This window comes from Anas acuta, chromosome 2 (assembly GCF_963932015.1).
Source record: "Anas acuta chromosome 2, bAnaAcu1.1, whole genome shotgun sequence".
Lineage (NCBI taxonomy): Eukaryota > Metazoa > Chordata > Aves > Anseriformes > Anatidae > Anas > Anas acuta.
This window is the reverse complement of record NC_088980.1, coordinates 146,455,921-146,468,279: the sequence shown is the minus strand read 5'-3', so window position 1 is coordinate 146,468,279 and position 12,359 is coordinate 146,455,921. Positions and strand designations below refer to the sequence as shown.

General features: G+C 43.4%; 1 protein-coding gene across 2 annotated transcripts in view; it reads right to left on the bottom strand.

Moving 5' to 3' along the window:
- FER1L6 (fer-1 like family member 6) overlaps positions 1-12,115 on the bottom strand; it is an 84,321-nt gene extending 72,206 nt beyond the window's left edge. Inside the window, exon 1 of one of the 2 annotated variants that reach the window (XM_068672610.1) lies at positions 11,980-12,115. In XM_068672610.1, coding sequence (XP_068528711.1) covers positions 11,980-11,999 — 20 coding nt within the window. In that variant the 5' untranslated portion in view covers positions 12,000-12,115. Of the gene's footprint in view, positions 1-861; positions 1,345-11,979 lie in introns of those variants that run through there. The other variant, XM_068672609.1, reaches the window with a different exon arrangement.
- Positions 12,116-12,359: the final 244 nt, after the last annotated feature.

The following is a 12,359-nucleotide window of genomic DNA, read 5'->3' as shown; positions in this document are numbered from 1 at the left end:
ACTTATTTCTCAAGTATCCACCCTCAATCCCTCTTGGGAGACAGAAACTGGAGAGAAGGAGACCTTAGAGTCTGATCCAGTTGCTCCGACTTTCTTGGTGCTTTAATGAAAAAGTATTTACCTAGATGCTGTTATACGCAGAATGACTGAAAGATGTTCCAGCAGGGGAAATACCAGGTATATTTAAGCACACTCTGGACTTCAAACTTTTGAACTGTGGACACAATGTCACCACAATTTAAACCCCAGAGCTCTGAGGAGGCTTCAGAGATGGCAGCACCACAGTACAGGCCCCCTGCAAATGCCGACCATTTACCAGGCACACCAGCCCTTGTTCTTCCCAACCCTTCCCCTTCTGCAGGGGAGCAGTGACTTGCTGCTGACACGTTGAGCATTCCTGTGCACGGTGAGTCACAACGGCAATGAAACCACATCTTGAGCGTATGTAAATTAAGAGTCATATTCTGTAGCTGTTCTTATGTCAATGCACAAAAGCTGGCTAACAGACCTACTAAACGCAGTCATACACCCACAAAATAAAGAATGCAGGTAATACACCCAGGGGGGTTATTTCTCTTGTTCCTGCACCACTTTGAGTCCGTTCCTTTCTCACGGGGAGCTTGAGCCATCACCAGCCAGGCTAAGAAAATCTTACCTTGACTTCATGCAGGTAGGAGTGCCTGCAGAAAGCACAAGGCAGCATGGAAGAGATAAACAGGAGCAGTAATAATAACTCCTGCCAGGAGCAAGTAAACATGCAGTAGAGGATTTGTGTATTTTCCTCCAGGAAGAAGTCTTCAAACATGACCAGCTGAATTTAAATCAACCCCTGGAAGAGTTCCCCGAGGGCATCAGCCATACCTGTGGGCCTGAGGTGCCACAGCCGAGGGCTCCATCCTGCTGCTTTCCTTCCAGTCGCTGCCTTTTACCTTGCGAGCGGGCTCTCCAGGCTCACATTTCCATATGCAGGTAGGAGGTAGCAAACCTGGTGCCTGGTTAGTCCACTTGGTAAACACTGAACCGGAACAAAGGCTTCTCCCTGTGCCAACATTAACTCCTCTTGCTCTGGGGAGGTCTGCAGGAGCCACGCGCTGCCCTCCTCCAACAGCCCCAAGCTAGGAGGACACCGAGATCTTCACACCACCAAGACGTCTTGGAGGGGGTTGGCTTCCAGAGCAAGCAACCCTTCTCTAGGACATTTCACCTATTTTAAGTATTTGGGTATTTGTGCTCAGTTATTGTTAAGTTGGAATTTTGTTTCATTTTCTCTTTCTATTTCCACCCATAGGTTGCCTGATTCTTCTCTACTGCAGCCCAGGGCTCCGGGTTGTGTCTCCCCCTTCTCCTCCCATCATCCCAGTTAATACCGCATGCCATTTTTAGCCACTAAGCTTGCAAATAATTCACAACTCGTGCCTCCTGTCTTGTATGTACAGCTACTTCTTGACATTTCCTCTTGGACATACTCCAGTTCTCGCTGAGGGCAGGTTATGGATGCACAGCACCTCTTTTGTTCTGCACCTCCCGTAATACCTTTTTTGCACTGTTCTTAACCTTTCCTGATGCAAATAAGAGGGAGCTGACCCATAGAGGTGAAGGACTACAGGCATGAGGCTGACATTCTTTCCAAGGACACCTTTGGAATCCTGTATTTGAATTTCGGGGCAAATTCGTTCTTCCTAAGATAAATACTTAGTTTTCCTGCTATGACGAAGTACCCATAGCATGTCAAGCATCAGCAGTTTTATGGGAGTGAGAAGGGCAGCAGAGAAATGACAGAGCTTTATGCAGTTTAACCCAAGTGATCGGCCAGATTCAGATTTCTGAATTCTTTTGTTTCCCTTGGATGACTTCTGGGAGATGGCTGCCCCTGCAGGCCTGCTGTTTGCTCTGTTTGGGGCTTCAATGGGGCACAAGGTTGCAGCCAGGAGGCTGCCCTGCCCTACAGTGCCCCAGTCACTCTCATTTGACTTGAGCAGATGGGCAAAGCTCTGCTAGGAGGAGAAATGCTAATTAAATCAGATATCTCATACAATCCTCTACCTCTAAAAAGCACACACAAAATCCCTTTTTCTTCAGTGGAGCAGAAAATTATTTTTTTTTCATTCTTCCTTCTGAAGTTTGCATCTAGTCTAAAGTTCTTATTCTGTCTTTTTATCAGGGTATTTTTCATCAGTTCATTTTCTCACTTTCACCCATATTCTTTCTGTTTATACCACAAACAAGCCACCATCAAAAATAAGCACAATAACAAAAATCACCAGCAGCATGTCTTAAGTTTGGGTGATGGCGTGTCTATGCCCTGGCTGGCTATAGTGGCTTTAGCTGTCCCTAATTCTAAGCCTAAACAAACTTAATAACTTCTTCAGAAAATAAATAAATAAACAAACAAATAAATAAAAAGCCATCAGCTGCACTAAGGAAGAGTACAACAACCTGTTTAGTAGCTCCTGTAGTCCAGACAGACTTTTCATTGCATGGCTTCCAACTGCGTTTCCTGAAGGCTGAATTTAGAAATGATCCATTACCAGTAGGGTGGTTTCACTAACTTACCCATTTTTTTATTATTTTTTTTTTTGAGTTGGGAGGAACCCTAAAGATCATCTACTTCCAACCCCACACTTTGGGCAGGGACATCTTCCACTAGACCAGGTTGCCCAGAGCCCCATCCAAGGCTGCGAGGGTATTATCTCCTGTTCTCCCTGCCAGGAAGGACCATATCACTATGCTTCCAGCTGCAACTCCTGCTCATGTTTCCCAAATTTTACACTTCCAGAGCTACAAGTAGGGCCAAAGCAGACTCCATACATGCACATGTGTTGAAATCGACCTACATTTGCAGAGCACCTAGTGCAACTGGGAGTCCTACCCTGGGAACTATCCTTTTCTTTTATTATTGATGATAAAAAGAGTGATAGCTGCTATCCAGAAGGTAAATGCTGAATTATTTAAATCACTCTATGCGATGTTTCCTTCCTGCATGACCATTGTACTGATAATTCCTCTCCCCTCACCATTTGCCTTTCTTCCAACTCAGTAGGGTCCTAGCCCCTACCTGCCATCCTATCAAGAGCAGTGAAAAATGTCACCAGAATAAATCTAGCTATTGCTGTGTCAGAGTAAACGTTCCCTGAGTAGCACTGTGTCCCGTGAAGGGACATCCTTCAGATAGCCAAACCTGGAGTTTTCTTCAGCAGAGGTTGGCATCGTCACACTGGAATTGGTACCCAATGAAGGGGCCTGGTTCTTGCCCTGGTGTTAGCACAGGGAAGTGGTAGCAAACAGCCCCAAAGGCACCCTGCCTTCACCAAAACACCCATACCACAAAACCCTGATCTGTTCCGTGTCAATATTGCCACCACAGCAAGCTGTAGAAAATGCTGGCTTTTTATTATTATTATTTTCTGAATCTGAGGCTGAACAGAAAACTCGCTTTTACTTACAAAGGAGGTGTTTCTCTGAGCTGCCTGAAAAATCAGCGTGGGGGCTGTACCCAGCACCAAGCCGCAAGACATTTAGGAGTGTAAATGAACAGAAAGCTTACATAAGGGCAGGTTTTCAGTAGTCAATATGTTTTTTAAAGCATCTCAGCCTCTCTTCTCATAAACAAGCAGTGCAGTCCTGGGCTAAGCCAGGCCTCCAGTGGAAGGGAAGGGCTAAGAAGAAAGTCAAGGTGTGCAGTCTGTTTCCAGCCTCACTTCTGCTCCATTCATTAAGTTATGCAGTTTTGGGTGGTCCGTTCAGCTAATGGATGTAAAAAATTTACCTGTCCCATGGGAAGAGCATCAAGAGGCTTCCGTGTTGCTTGAGAAGTGATCTGAACCACAGGGTTTATAGCAATGGGTTGGTGCACCCAAAGAAAGACCGCACTGAACAAAGTGCTGGAGGCACTTGGCCATTAATATGGTTTGGTTTGGGTTGCTCTAATGGGTACAGAACGTTGTTCTCAATTGTCTTTGAAACTCTGAGGGACTCAGTGCCCCGTGGGACCTGGACTGAGCCAAGCGGTCCCAAACTGGGCACATAGCTGCCAGATGCAAGGAGCTAAGAACAGGATTTGACTCCTGTTGTGGCATATCAACCTGAACCATAAATCATCTGCTTCTGGGGAGTCCTCTAAGTGCTGGAACAACATTATTTGAGAGAAAGTGATACTTGTCTTGTTAAAGTGAGCAGGTGAGCAGCTGCTGGCATGTGATTCCATGTCCCTGCAACCCTTTTTCCCCTCCCACCTACCTGTTTGTACAAAAGCTGCTCCTATGTTTGGGTCTAACTGCCCAACTTAGACCCCACTTTTGTCACGCCATAAAAATTTCCTGTATTTATAAAAGTAAGGAAGCATTGGTGACAGGTTTGGGACTGCTCTGCAAGAGAAACTCCTTCAGCTGGCAAAGCGCAGAGCAGTTTTATGCCAGGTCAGCCTGGAGGGGTCTATAAGCAGCCTGTAATTAGTGCTGGTACCTCACTTAGCACCCTGTGGATGTAAAACCAAGCCTGGGTCTCAGTCCTGGGCAGGAACTGATCAGGCCTTTGCTCACACAAGGCCAGGCAATACAAGCATCCCTTATCAAGCTGTTTCTCACAGCCAGTGCTGGGTCTCAGCATGCAAGCTTGTGTTCTGCAGCTCAGCTGCACATCCTACTTCTCCCCTGGGGACTTGTTATTTTACAGTACTCCAAATGTATTTAATCTTCAACTTTCCAAAGACTGCTGGCAAGATTTGTCAGCAAATTACTGTGGAGCTAGAAGGGAAAAGGAATAATAAGTCCCATCCGGGAGGACTTAGAGCACAGTAAGATGTAAGCTTTGGGCATGGCTGTCGAGTCAGCCCCATGGTAGAAATCACCTCTTGACAAGGTGAGGACTAAGCCACGGCTATTTAACTCCTCTCCCTCCCTTCCCCACACACACGTTCTCAGTTGTTGAAGGTTGCCTGGGATGTGGATACAAAACATCCTTAGGGCTGGCCTGTTTGGTACCAAATGCTGTCAGTCCCAAAGGTAGAGCCATGAGCTCTGCCTCTTCTGCTCAGCACAGGGCCCTGCATCCAGCTCTTGGGACTCGTTGCCCAAAACTGCAACCCACAAACTGCTGGCTGGTTCATTCCTCTCCAGTGATGTTGCAAAATACCCTGGGAATGCCAGTTAAGCAATGACACTTGCAAAAATGCTTCTGTTTCATCAGCACATTGTTCGCACTGGAACGCAACCTTTGGCTGTTCAGCGGGGAAGACTTAATCCTAAATAAATCCTTTCTGGCGCAGGGACAAAACCAGAGTGTTTGCTGTGGGAAGTGCTCAGCATCTGAACTCACTACATACATGAAGAGATTCTGTACCAAGTAGGCATGAAGTTTAAACACCGTTCAGGAGGCTGGGAAGGCTGGTTTCAAACAAAAACATGTCTGAGCACAAAGCAGCTCAGAAGTCAGCCTGTCTGGCAGACACTTTTTTTGTGCTAGGTTGGGTTTTTGTTCTTGTTTTCATTATTTCTCAGCTGCAGAAAAGTTGTAGTTCACCTTACCAAGTCCACAAGTATAAAGAGCCAACATCAAAAGACCTGCTGGGCACACAGAAGGACCCTGTGTTGGGTACACAGAAGGAGGATGAGGGATGCAGGTTGCCCTCCCAGAGTTTTACCAAAAGCACCTGCCAGTTCTGGAGCAAATAATTCTGCAATTGCAGCTGCACACGTATGAGATCATAATTTTTGTACTGCCAATATGCCCACAACACTCCCTGATCTCCTATGTCCCTGCAATCCTACATCACCGACATCAGATCTCTTTCCTTTTTAAATCTATTTTTCCATCATAAACCCGTTCTTATGGTGCCTACTTCAGCCCTAGTCTGAATAATAGCAAAACAGATGAAAAGCTGCTCCTAGATAAGAGGCTAGTGGCAGGTGTTTCTGACATTTCTTGAAGTGGGACAAATATCCCACTTCTCCTAAAGCACTAAGAATTCATTTATTTCTGGTTCAGTGGGGCTGTGAAATGCTAGAGCTTAACAGCTATGCCAGAATAACCTCTTGTTTTGCACTGCTTTAATCTTCAGTATGATTTTAGGGGGTTATCATCCTAATAGATTTATACCTTCTGAAAGTCAGAGAGCAGCTGCTGCCTTCAGCCATGCTACGGATACCAAGTTTAAACTGAGCATTTTATGAAATGGCTGGTACAGTATTTCTGTCCAGGCTCAGACAGCAATCATAGGGTGATTTGAGTTACATTCTGGATAGCTTGTACCACGACAGACTGAAAAAAATCCTTACTCATCTAGTCCTGAATTAATTAAGGGAGAGAGAAAACTAACATCACTTTGAGCAGTTATTTGTAGAGCTTTGCCAAACCCAAATCCATGGGAAATTACAAAGGGGACATGGGGCAGCTGCCACCCAGCCCTTGGTGGCCTTCTGGACGTGCTGACCAGGGGGATAGCAATGGTCAGCCACAAGTCTGTGTCCTTCATGCTGATGCTCTCAAACCCCTTTAATCCAGAAAGTCAGTCTCCATTTGTATTGCAGCAATTCAGTTTCCATTTGCTGCCGGAAAATCCAAGCTTATAAACAGAAAGTGTTCAGGTAGAAACTGGACTTTCAAAAAAAAAAATACCCTTTCATCCAAAGCCAACTGTACCTTGCAGATAAGAGCACCTGAAGGTTTCCCAGACAAATATCTCCTCTCTTCACTTTTACCATAGCCAACAACATAACATCATTCATCAATATTGCTCTTTTATTTCACTGAAGTTGAAGGGAAGCTGTTCAAAGAAAGGCTGTACAAAATCTCTAGAGGACTAGTGCCTCAAATAAACACCCTTTATATATCCATATTTGCTTCCCATCAACATCCCTGAAAGCACCATGCCTTCACAAGGTGCAACTCAAAGGAGCTGGCTGCTCGGGGATATGAGTCACTCCTTCGCCAAGGAGCACTTTTGGTTCCTGGGGTATTTCTCTAGCTGTTTGGAAGCAGCCAAGCTCCAGAAGTTGCCACTAGCATTGGTAGGATCAGAGGTGGAAATGGCTGGTCACAGATAGCTGTCCGTGTAGTCTGGCAAGGTGCCTGTCCTAAAAAGATTTGGAATGAAGCCCTTTGCAAAGGATCGGGTCTGCAGCCCCTGTGCTTCAGATTTTACTCAAAGGCCTTGCTGAAGTCTAGGTAGACTACGTTAACAGGCTTTCCCTCATCCACCAGGTGGGTCACCCGGTCATAGAAGGAGGTGAGGATGGTCAGGCAGGACTTGTTTTCATGGACCCATGGTTGTGTTTGGAACACAAGTCTTATGAGGAGAGACTGAGGGAGCTGGGGGTGTTTAGTCTGGGGAAGAGGAGGCTCAGGGGAGACCTCATTGCTCTCTGCAACTGCCTGAAAGGAAGCTATAGGACTAGAGGGAATGGCCTCAAGTTGTGTCAGGGGAGGTTTAGGTTGGAAATGAGGAGACATTTCTGCTCAGAAAGAGCAGTCAGGCACTGGGACGGGTTGCCCAGGGAGGTGGTGGAGTCCCCGTCCCTGGGGGTGTTCAAGGAGAGGTTGAACGTGGTGCTTGGGGACATGGGTTAGTGGTGACATTGATGGTAGGGGATGGTTTGAGCAGATGATCCTGGAGGTCTTTTCCAATCTTAATGATTCTATGATTTTCGTCACAATCAGTTCATTATAGCAAGTCTCTTTTTTATCTCCTTGAATTCTGTTCCACCAACAAATCCCCAGTCTGAATGAATGTCAGCTGGAGCAGTGTGAGATGCAGACAGACAACACAGCCATTTGATCTTGGTGGTGAGACCATCCTCCAACATCTCTGTCCTCAAGGAAGCCATAGTGCACAGCAGAATTTTTGACCCCTTTGTTTTCATTAGGGATACACCAAAGCCTCATAGTTTTTCATATTTATAGCCCATTGTAAAAGCTGTGCCTTTTTCCACTCACTTGTATGAGGGCAGAGTTTCTGATGGTGCTGGCTAAAATTAGAAAGCCGTAATTTTCATGCTAGCCAAAGCCTTGAGCTACAGCTTGGAAAAGATACAGTCCATGAGGACAGAGATCAGACACAACTGAGTTGCTTTGTATGAGAACAGACCATTAACTGCAGGAAACACTGAGTAATTTCACTTAACATAAATGTCTGTCATTGCAGGCTAAATTCAATCAAATTACCTCCTATTTTCTAAGAGTGTGCAAGCCCGGAGTTACAGCCGATCAGGCAGAGCGTGTGCATCAGCCTCAGGCTGCAAGTGCAGATTGGATAAAAGAATAGCTTATATTTTCAGGCTTTTTGCATGGCTCCAGCCTGCACAGCCAGAAACACCAAATGTTAGAGGTACCCATTGTAACTGGGTATTGTATGTTTCAGAAATTCTAGCAAAATGCCCAGAAATACCACCTCATCTTCTCTGAAAGCAGCAAGAGTCAAGACCTTAGAAGAAAACTACACCTGGCTTTTTTGTGTTGACTTTTGCAAAGGTGCAGCTTAGAAAACAAAACAAAACAAAAAAAAAAAATCAAGCAAACAAACATATATCCAATTCACACCAGGAAACAAGACTTCCAGGTAACTGTCATATGAAAATAAGTTAGGAAATATGGATTACTACTGAGAAAGAAATCGGGCCAGACGTTCAGCTGGTGTCAACCAGCACAGCCCCTCTGACAGCCTGCCCACTTACACCGGGTAGACACAGCTCAGACACCTGGCCAGCAATTTCATCACAAAGCAGGGACGACAAAGTCATAAAGACTCCATAAATTCACAGTATGGGGTTTATTTCAGTGTGATCTGCTGCCACGAATCTAGATAGATTCATCTCACCTGACTTCAGGCATCTACAGGTTGGCTGCTACATCTCAGAGAGACAACCCAGAAGAAGTCACCCCAATCAGCATCAAGCAGATGTCAGAAATGTTTCCAAATGGATCAGGCACCAGAAGAGTCTTTTCTCCTCATCAACTAGAAAGGGAGTCTAGACACTTGAGACATCTTCATTTGTCCCTATGAATACCACCCCTGTGTGGCAAGCACAGCCTAAGTAATAGAGTATAATGGCAACAACAAAATACATCAAACTGTGTTGGAGACAGGACAAATCTCCCCACCCAGCGTGAGATTATCCATCACCCTGCCCTGACAGAGGAGTGACATTACAAAGCCTGCCTGTGCCACTTTGGTCCTCAAATGCCACCTGGTGGCCCTTCTTCGAAATCCTAACGGGTCATTATGGGCAGCCTTGGAGAGTAAAAAGGGTTGTGCTGTGCCCTGTAAATAGGAAAGTTTTTGCAGGAATGGAGATGTCTACAATCTATTGAACACATTAATATGATGGGCTTTTAATAGAGAGTTTCAGGCAGGAGTAAGCATCCACGGAAATAGCACGAAATAGAAAGGAACAACAGGAAAAACTGCATGAGAACAGATTCAGCAAAACTTCCTTTACATGTGCACAGCATGAGTGCATTGCTAGGGGACTCTCCCCTCCCTTTGCCTCAGCAGCAGTGCAGATGATGATCCATAGCTCAGAGGGATGACAATTCCCTAAGTGCTTACAGAGAAGCCCAACCTGGTGGGTGTCAGCATAGTCAGATGCTTCTTGCAGCCATGCAGAACTTGCCAAGAGAGGTGCAGCTTCTTCCTGTGTTTTGTGTGGTTTCTCTGAAAAAACTCCCCGTGCCTGCCTCGATCCAAAACTGCCCTCTTAATTTTATTTCCACAATGCAGCTGCACGCCAGCAGCCTCGCAGCATTCTGACTATGGGGTGGCAGAGAGATACACCCAACTGGGGATGGCTGTGCTTTGTTTTCCGTTATAAAGGGATTTGGAGTCTTCTTTATAATAATTGTTCAATTAAAAAAAAAAAATCAGTCATTTACACCATCATAGGTAGCTGAAGTTGTTTTTTTTATTCTTACTGGATCACATTCTGCTGTCTAGTGTGCCGGTGCAAACCCTGGAACAATTATTTACTTCTCTAGAGCGATACCAGTCCTGTGTCTGCAATATCACTACGTAGAAAGCCAGCTATTATCCACTTTACCTACTTCCCATAGAAACTGGTTTCACTTCAGCAGTTACAATAGCAGTGCATAAGAAAACAAGACCACGAGCAGAGTAAAATACCAGATACTTCAGCATCCAGAAAGTAAACATCTCTTGATGTCAGACAGAGCAATCTAAGCACGGTGCCCCACTGTCTTGCAGCAAGCAAGAAATTGGTATTGATATTTTTGGATTGGATTCACGTTACTGTGCAATTTCACATTTTCCTGTGAACAATTCAAATGTCCAAGTGCATTAGCACTGCTTGTTTACAATGCTTTTCACTGTTGCGACCGCGGTTTCTTTAAAAATAAAAAAATAAAATAAAAAGAATAGCTACAACACTAAAATTATATACTGTATCTATTAAAAGAAAAATAAAAAAAAAAGTTAATAAACTATTTAGAGTCAAATATTAAATCCCTGAACCTGGGAACTCTGGTGCAGAGCCTAATCCAATACCCCAAGCAATTGAAAAAACTTTGTCCTCTGCAGGATCAGACCCACAGAGCAGTAAATGACTCAGGCTCCAGGACCATGTAACTCTCTCAGCAGAAAGATAAAATAAAATAAAATAAAATAAAATAAAATAAAATAAAATAAAATAAAATAAAATAAAATAAAATAAAATAAAATAAAATAAAATAAAATAAAATAAAATAAAAAAATAAAATAAAATAAAATAAAATAATAAATAAAATAATAAATAAAATAATAAAAAACCTGTTTCAACAAAAGGAATAGGAAAGTTGATATAAATGTAATTTGAGCTATTTTGGTAATTTTTGGGGACTGCTTCAAAGAAGGAAGCAAAATAGGGAATTAAAACATACTTTTCACACACAAAATCTTGTACAGTTATCCTAAAGTTTAGGGCAGGCACAAAATAGATTTTGTCACTAGGGTAAATTTATTTAATCTTTAACTTTCATTTGCTATTTATATAATATAATTTATGGTAAGTTCTCAAGAAAACCATCTGAGCACATTGGCCAAGCTTTGATCTCAGTTGCACATCTCTGAGCCCCTAGTGACTCTACAAAATCCATGAAAAAGTTCTGGGTTTGGTCTGCTACAGCCAGGGCAGAATTTGATTGCTAGTAACATATTCAGAAACACTGCAAAAGAACGTAGAAACACGAAAACACTTCATAAACAGGACATCCTATGTAAATCAGCTAATTGTGAACAGAAATACAGAAACATGCAAATAAACTTGGATATATGCACACTTACACACTCATAGGCACAGACACCCAGACATTTCTTTCTTTTCTTTCAGCAAAAAGCCAGTATCCTTTGCTTACAACAAACAAGCACTACACAATTTAGGGCAAATCCTCAGCTCATAAACTTGATTAATTTCAGGAAACCAAGACTATTTCCAGCAGCTGACCTAAGCATGAAAAGATTGGTCAAATTTTGCCCTTATTCAATAGGTTATATTATCTTATTGAAAATTTTTGAAGATAACCTGTTGAATTTTTGCCTTTATTCAATAGAAATATAATTATCCTATTATGTAATTCCCAAACCAGAGCAGTCTAAGTGATTCCTGTTCCCTAACTGGCACTGCTGGGCTGCTGCACACCACCTGTGAGCCAGGGCAATCCCAAAGATATCACAGTCCTAAAAAAACAGTGGTCAGGAAACAAGACTAAACTAAACAATAATTTTGAAAAAGAAAGGCACAATAAAATATGCTTGCCAGAGACATTAATCTCTTCCCATTTGCAGTTCAGTGGAACTAATGCTCTTTCTTTAAAGACTTTTCAAGGATAAACCTGTACCAATACAAAACTTGCTGACATAAATAAAACCCTCACACAAGCAGCTGAATGTTAAAACTCTGAGTCTTTAATTATTTCTAAACATCATTCTTTTTCTTCCTGTAGGATGTCTTGCATTTTCACTGTCAAAAGTAATGGAAAAAGTAGGAGAGACATTACCTTCCCTTTTTTTCCTCCATCTCTTGTACTTTAGTGTCAAGCTGGCCTTCAGCAACTCATCCAGCACCTGCAAGACATACCTCTCTTCTTCCGTTGGCTGCCATAGGGATTCTGCCTGTGTTTATGATTAACTCACCAAGATATCCACCACACGAGGGTGAGGCTGTTTAAACACTTAATTGTATTCATGACTCTTTTCTTATTCTAGATAAGGTTTCCCAAAGCACTGGAGTATGCAATGTAGTTAACTGTTTAGTGAAGCCTATCAAAACTCAGGGATTTTGGCTCACTGAGCTTCTTTTTTTTCCTTCTCCTGCTGTGAGTGGGTTCTCCTTGCCACCATGGTCAGGCAGGACCAGCACATGGCCCAGACTGCATTT